General features: G+C 38.2%; 1 protein-coding gene across 1 annotated transcript in view; it reads right to left on the bottom strand.

Annotated features, from left to right (window-relative positions):
- SP140L (SP140 nuclear body protein-like) overlaps positions 1–7,942 on the bottom strand; it is a 65,547-nt gene that overhangs the window by 33,128 nt on the left and 24,477 nt on the right. Inside the window, exons 3-6 of the mRNA XM_011976034.1 lie at positions 4,906–5,068; positions 3,739–3,907; positions 1,193–1,276; positions 7–76 (exon numbers count right to left, since the gene is read on the bottom strand). Coding sequence (XP_011831424.1) covers positions 7–76; positions 1,193–1,276; positions 3,739–3,907; positions 4,906–5,068 — 486 coding nt within the window. The remainder of the gene's footprint in view (positions 1–6; positions 77–1,192; positions 1,277–3,738; positions 3,908–4,905; positions 5,069–7,942) is intronic.

The raw sequence follows: 7,942 nt of genomic DNA on the forward strand, positions 1-7,942 counted from the left end.
CATCATAGCAAGCTAGAAGCAAGCTCTTCTGATTCTCCTTCTTTGGTCATTTGGTAATCTTCTAGTTCACCAGAAACTAATGAGAAACAAAAGAGTTATTTTATTTTTGTTATTGTATTTTATTATCTTTCAGTTATGTCAGGGAGAAGTGTGACACGGGTCTCACTGCCTAAAGCCATTATGTTAGTAGGTCTTTATTCCTTTCTGGGGTCTGGAAAGGACAACCTAGTTCCTTGTCCTTTCAGCTTCTCGAGGTCACACACATTCCTTGGGTGACCTCTAGACAGTGACCAGAGAAGAGTTCCCAGTGCTGTGATGCTGCACACTAATATTCTGAGCTAAGATGAAGTGCTCTCTGGAAAAAATATGCCTGCTCCTATAATCACGCCTAACACATAACAGAGTCATGCTCTCCCCATGTTTTGCACCTCCTCCTCCTTTTCTCTACTTTTATTTTTCTACCTGTAGTCCTGAGTAAAATAGAAAAAAATTAAAAAGCTCTTATCATTCCAGAAACTACTAATGTTCTTTGAAAACAGTAAGAAGTGGCGGAGGCTGCAGTGAGTGAGCCAAGATGATGCCACTGCACTCCAGTCTGGGTGACAGAGAGAGACTCAGCCGCACTTCCTGTTATGCATAACAACCCCATTTCAACCAAGCCTGAGTTTATGTTAATGAGGTGACCTTTGGAAATCCCTTTAGGATGGGGTTCACAGTTCTGCAGGGAATTGGAGATGGTTGGTGTGGGGAGATTTTCCACGTTTGGCGTCAAAAGTGTTGAGAATGTGAAAGTACAGATAAAACAGGAGCTTTTCTTCCCCCAAGGGTCTCCTCTTTGATGTTGACCATGGGCCATGAGCTGTGGTTCTCAACACTTCACAGCTTCATACTGACCTCCTACAGGGACATTTCTAAATCACAGTTACTTCTAGGTAGTTAGCATCTGTAAATCTGGCCTACTGACACACTTGGCTCTGATTCCTTTATGGTTGTTGAGCCAACTATGTCTTGTTTTGGCCACTTCTCCAGACCCAACATCTGGGTAGGAGCTCATACAACCCCCTCCTTGACTTCTCCATGGTCCTTCCACGTCTTCCCTGATTCACAATTTCCCCTCAGAACCTTGGGCCCTCACCTCCCTTGTCTCCTTTTCCTCTTAGCAATGAGAAAGTTTTTATTCTGTCATTTTTACCTTGTTCAAGACTTAGTTGGATGTCAGGCCTCTCTTCCCTTTCTTTTCGATCGCTTTCTTGGAAAGATAATTTGTCTTGGATTGCTGAAGTGTGGGAGAGAGAAGAAAGCAATTGAAGATCTGTGAGAACCAGGGACAACATCTGGAAATTGGCTTTTAGGAATTTCCAGCATTCGGGTGACTCAGAAGTCAGAGGGTTACACATGACTTAAACTTCTCCCATCATCTTCTGGGACAGAGAAGAGACGACCTCAACAATGAGCTTTTACGTGTCCTACACAGAAAGGGGATACTCAAAATTTAACGATAAAGAAGTAATGGAAACTCAGTGAGTTGTGTTACCTGCAAAATTGTCATTTGGCAGCGTAGGCATATATCAAGTGTAAGGAAGAAACAGAGGGATTCCCTGGAAGGATAGTCTCAGGTCCTAGAGAGATTCCATCATAAAAGAGAAAACTGGCCAGGTGAAGTGGCTCACACTTGTAATCATAGAACTGTGGGATGGTGATGCAGGAGCATCGCCTAAGCCTAGGATTTTGAGACCAGCTTAGACCACACAGCAAGACCTTGTGTCAGAAAAAAAAAAAAAAAACTAACAAAATCAGCCTGATGTGGTTGTGTGCACCTGTGGTCCCAGCTACTAAGAAGGCTGAAGCGGGAGAACTACTTGAGTCCAGGAAGTCAAGGTTGTAGTGAGCAGAGATAGCTCACTAGCCTGCCATCTAACCTGGGCAGAGTGAGATCCTATCTCCAAAAACATACATATATAAAAAATAAAAGAGAAAACTCCAACAGCTTTAAAGATGAGGCTAGAAAACAGGAAAACGTTGGCTTAATTGGGTCAGGGAGGATGAACAGTTTCCAAATAAGCATCACAGGGGACACAGGGGCAGCTTGTGTGGACTTTAGGGTCTGAGAGTCAGCAGTATCTCCCTGAGGGTGGGTGGACTGCTGTGCTGGCTGGGGCAGTGGGCGGCGCTGGCCCAGGAAGGGGACAGTGAGCCTCAGTGCAGGTCACCCAAGCATAAGGAGTGCCAGAAACAAACACATGAGTTGTGGACACTGGGGTTAGGAAGGGAGTCCCTGCAGTCCATGGAGAGGAACAGAGCCCCTGTGAATGTGGGCAGTAAATGTAACACTATTCCCTTCATCCCCACAGCCTGGGCCATCCTGCTTACAAACATAACATTGACTTGAAATTTGTGCCCAGATATGTGATTTCCTTTTATTCACTTTTTGACTTGAATGACTTGTTACAACAATTATTTTAATCTAGATAATGTTAGTATTAATACAAATCAATAAGCCATACCATATATAACTGCCGAAACTTTTTTCCTTGTTTATAAATTTGTAGTATTTCTTTATTGCCTAGTAAATAAACTTCAAATTCCTTAGCTTTGGGTTCCAGACCATTTACTATCTTCCTCCAATTGATCTCTCTTAGGTCAGCTCCTATACTGCTTCTCACTCTTGGATTTAGTCAGATCCAGTTTGTCCTGTTTTGCAGACATGCTTTCACACTTTTATTCCAGTCCCCATAGCATCCACCCTCTTCAGGGCATGTGCTCATTTTTCTTGTGACGTCTCCATCTCTCATTTGGAGAACTGGGTTGAGATCAAACTGTGAGGGGAATAAAATTTTGCCAGGCAAGTGAAACAAAATAGAGGGCATCTTTACTGTGTACCATTATAATAGTATAAATTATGCCTTCTCAGGAAAAAAGTCAAGAATCAAAACTTTAGTTTGATACAGCACCAAAAATAGTCCCTGTCAGAGCAATCAGTTTTGTGATTATTTGATTAACGTTTCTTTTAACCCTTGTGGGTAAAGGGTTAACAAAACTATTTATCCTTCAGTAAAGTCAAACTTGACCCGGGGTTAATTTTCTTGCTCATCATTCTAGAAATTTAATAAAGGTAGCCTTTTCCTGGTCTTAGTGGGCAAACCCTGGGCTTAGAAATGACCCATAACTGGTTGCCTGAAACTCTACATGAACTATAAATACCTGTAGGGAAGGAATAAGTGTGGTCTTCCTTCAATTGATAACTCTTACAACCCAGATTGTCCCTGTGGCACCCTGAAAGCTATGACTATGGAGTTGTTACAAGAGATATTGACTCCCACAGACATGTGGTGCTATGCCAAAGTGGATCCCGCACCCACAGCTAAGCTGTCACTCAAGGCAGGTAGTAGTCAATTTAGTGGGCTGCTATGTAGGCCTCTGCAAGGACTCCCACTAAAGAGAAGAAACAACTGATGCTGCCCCATTGGAGTTCCGTGTTTCTTATCTTCTAAGTCAATCTGCTGCCAGCGTAGCTCTGGTTGTCCTGTGAGTCTAAGTGGCCAGTGAACCAGACCTCCAGGTATCTGTTTTACCATAACCATATACCACGGGCTTCAAGACGATGCATGACACGTCTATTTTGTTAACTACTCTATCCCCACTGCCCAACACAATGTGTCACACATGGTAGGAGCTCAGTATATGCTTATTGAAAAAAATTGGCCCTGGAACTCAAAAGTAGATAATAAACCTAATTACCATTGTTGAAGCTTTTACGAATGTGAATTAAATCGGGGTATTCCTGCATGTTGACCTCGCTGAACAGTGCTTCCAAAACTGGCAGGTTAAATGTCTTCTCCAGCTCACTGAGAACATTGTACACCACTCTTTGTACAGGGACCAGGTTTCTACAAGAATCTTGAGAATCCTTTAAAAATATTGAATGGAAAAAATACAAATACAGACTTTCAAGTTACAGAAGAGCCATAAAAAGAAATTTTATGTTTACTGAATTTCAATTTCTCTTCACAGGTATCTTCGCATGTAAAGTTTCATAATTTTTACATATTTGTATAGCCAGTAATGAAAGAAGTAAATTCCATCTCCTTAAAAATACCCACTGATTGAGCCTGATCGCCTCACCCTTATTTACATTAGATGTAAAAAGGAACAACTTTGAAGGATAAAAGTGGGCTCAAAGTTCTTTAAGCGCCTGACTGATATGTTTTTGGGATAGACGTAGCAGGCAATCAATGAGTGGCTGTTTTGTTGACTGGACAACCTCTGCTTTTCCCCCAAGACTGATTTGGCCTGAAGGGCTCAAGGAAACCAGGCGACCATTCTCCCCTTGCTGTGAACTTGGCCACAGAGGAAGCACATTCATAGCCGGAGATGACTCACTGCTCTGTATCTCCAGCAGGGCCTATGGATGGAATTTACCCATATTCCAAGACTCCAGAAATGCACAAATAAAGGAAAGACAAAGAAAACGAATGTGTTGGAGAAAGAATAACAAGCATCTACTTCCAAATTTGTCCCCTCTAGGCACCACTTCCCTGTGGGTTTTAATGTTCTCAGATCTAGGTATTTTAAATTGATGTTAATTGAAATAAAATGCTCTGTTAATTATGATTTCAGTAAATCAATTCATTAAAATTATTTTTAAATTTTGGTTTATGTTATAGTGTATGAATTCTACAAAACATTGTACATTTATGGAGAACACCTGTTTCTATTCCAGTTTCTCCAGTACCATTGACCCCAACTCCAGAGGGTGCCATGGGACACCATTTCCTTAGCTGGAAGTAGGGCCATCTCTGGTGACCTCTGCTTCTCCTCTTCTTTTCTGCCTTACAGGAGCACTTACAGAAATACTTGTAAAATATGAAAGCATATCTGCCAGGCTGTGAAATAAACTCCACTTACTTCAAACATTTTATCTGTGATGAGTTCACGGTCGCGGAGGCCCTCAAGGAATGGAAATGTCTTTTTTATTGCATTTGAAATCTCCAGCTTATGTCTTTTGAAGTGCTTGAATATAGTGTCATAGAGAAGCCCCTCATCTACATCCTGGTCTTCCGTGAATATCCTAGGGAAAAAGGACACCCTGTGAAAATGGTCGTCAAGATTCTGAGATGTTTGTGGAGACTGTAAGACCTTACATATAAAGGACAAGCTACAAAGAACGAACACATATAAAATAGGTGATACTCAGTAGAGCCCAGAATAAATGGAATTGAAGCAACAAACAAAGATGTTATAGAAGATATCATGGAGCCTATGCAAGACTAATATAGAGGGTACTGAAAAAGCCCAGTCTAAACCGAACAAAGTCATTGTAAAGATATCTTCACCTAACCATATCTGGAATATTTTTCAAAATAAAAGTATTAAATTCCTACAAAATCTAGATGGAGTAAGCAGGTCATCCATAGAGAAATGAAAGTCAATGGAATGTAAATAAAAATCTAACCTTGAAAATGCATCTTAATCAACAACTGAGAGAAAACAAATTTGGCAAAATAAAAATAAGATGTCCCTCTCTAATCTATAGCTGCTAGGAAGGAAATACCATCATATATCATAAAATTAATTCATAAGTAATACAGTGTGGTTTAATAATGATAATAATACCATATTATTGAGAATTTCATGAGAATATCAGTGATATCTCCTGGAACATCTGGCTCTGCTTTGTGTTAATATAAATCTGTCTGTACTATTGCTATATACGGTTAATCATTTTAGGCATCTGAATTTCAGAAATTGCTGCTGTTTCCTGTTAAAGCAATTTTAAAGCTGAGTCTCTAATTCTAGTTCTTAGTTGATCATGTTATTGCTCTGATAATGTTTTAATCAACATCTCAGTATTCCTAAATGTTATGAAAACTTGGGAGATCTTTTTATCCAACCGGAAGAGAATTATAGGCACTTCCCATTACGCAGCATAAAGCAGGACACAATCATGTCACATTATTGGTTTGAATTCCTGTAAAAAAAAAAGTTTCTGGTTAAAGATCATTAAAATAATAACAAAGGAATTAGATTTACAATGACAAAGAGAATGGTGGAGGACAATGAACACATAAGAGATTTCAAATAAAATCGCAAAGACAAAAGGTGGTCAGAAAAGTGCTAGTTGCAATAATAGGTAGGGGATGCTCCCAGAGGTTAAGAAAGCAATCGTGGTGCTCTACAGAATTCTGAAGAAACAGTGGAGATGTGAAGGGAGACACACAACTAAAAACTGATTTTTTATTTGAAAAATGAAGAGAGCAATGCATACACTGCTTGTCACCCTGAATGCTGACTACATGCAGCCAGGCAGTCTCTCAGGGGCAACCATTGCTGTCATTTATTCTGTCATATGTTAATACTGCCTGCTCTTGGATTTCATATAAATGGGTAAAACATATACATGCTTTTGTGTCTGTCTTATTTTGCTTATCATCTATGTTGCTGTGTTGAACAGTTAGTTTGTTCATTTCTACTGTTGAGCGGTATTCCATTGTGTGAATCTACCACAATCTGCTTACTCATTTTTCTGTTGATGGACATTGTGGATTCCAGTTTGAGACTAGTATAAATAAAACTGCTGTTCTTGTGCAAGTCTTTTTGTGGAAGAATGTTTTCATTTCTCTTGGGTAAATATGTGGGAGTGGAATTACTGGATCATTGCATAAGAGTACATTTAACCATTTTAAAACCTGACAAACTGTTTTTATAAAGACTACCAGTGATGGCCTTTCTAGTTTTAGCCATTCCAGTATGTACGATGTGATATCTAATTTTAGTTTTAATTTGTATTTCTTTAATGGGGAAATTATGTCAAGCACGTTTTCAAGTGTTTACTGGCAACTTATTTATTTTTTGGTGAAGTATCTGTTCAAATGTTTGACCCATTTATATTATTGAATTTTATTTTATTTATGATGGGTAGGAGTTTTTTTTATAGATTATGGATAGAAGTGTTTTGTCTGATTTATGTATTGTAAATATTTTCACCCAGTCTGTAGCTTCTCTTTTATTTTCTTAATTATGTCTTTTGATAGGAAAAAATCTTTAACTTTGATGAAGTCCAATTTATTATTTTTTCTTTTATAATTAATGACTTCAGTGTACTCTCTAAGAAGAATTTGCCACTCCAAGGTCATGAAAATATTCAAAAAGCAATTTACAATATAAGCATGGGTTTATATCTCTACTTTCTATGCCATACCATTGATCTGTTTGTCTACCCTTATGCTGATATGATTTTGTGTTAAATACCATGGCTTAAAAAAAGTCTTGAAGTCAATTAGAAAAGATTGTCTTGGACTTTCTAGATTCTTTGATTTTCCACATATCTTTTCAAATCAATTTGCCAATTTCTACAAGAAAAGGCTTTTGGATTTTTCTTGGGTTTGATTTGAAACTATAGATAAATTTGGGGGAGCTGATAATAATATTGAGCTAGAAATCTGTTAGCGTCGTATATTTCTCCATTTATTTAGATAAATTTTAAAAATCAGGCACATCTTTCATTAAATTTATTTCTAGTTATTTTATTCTCTCTGGTACTACTTCAAATGATATCGCTTTTCAAATTCCTTATTACCATTGTAGGCAATATAATTGGTTTGAGAAACATTAACCATGTATTTATGGCATTGCTAAATTCATGTATTAGTTCTAGTAAAGTATTTATAGATTTCTTTTATATTTTAAAGAAAATAATGTTATCAACAAAAAAAGACTGATTCACTGTTTCTTTCCCCAAAATAACAATTATTTCCTTTTTTGGATCTTATTTCACTGCTCAGGAGTTTAAATACAATGTTGCAGAGAAGTGAGAGACAACTTCCTTGTCTTATTTCCAATTTCGGGGAAAAAGCAACTAGCAATATCACTAAGTGTGATGTTTGTTATGCCTTTGTACATATTTTTACCTCTTTCCCTTTCTTTCCCTTCCTTTCTTTTCTCT

The sequence above is a fragment of the Mandrillus leucophaeus genome, unplaced genomic scaffold, assembly GCF_000951045.1.
Source record: "Mandrillus leucophaeus isolate KB7577 unplaced genomic scaffold, Mleu.le_1.0 Scaffold1616, whole genome shotgun sequence".
NCBI classification, from domain to species: domain Eukaryota; kingdom Metazoa; phylum Chordata; class Mammalia; order Primates; family Cercopithecidae; genus Mandrillus; species Mandrillus leucophaeus.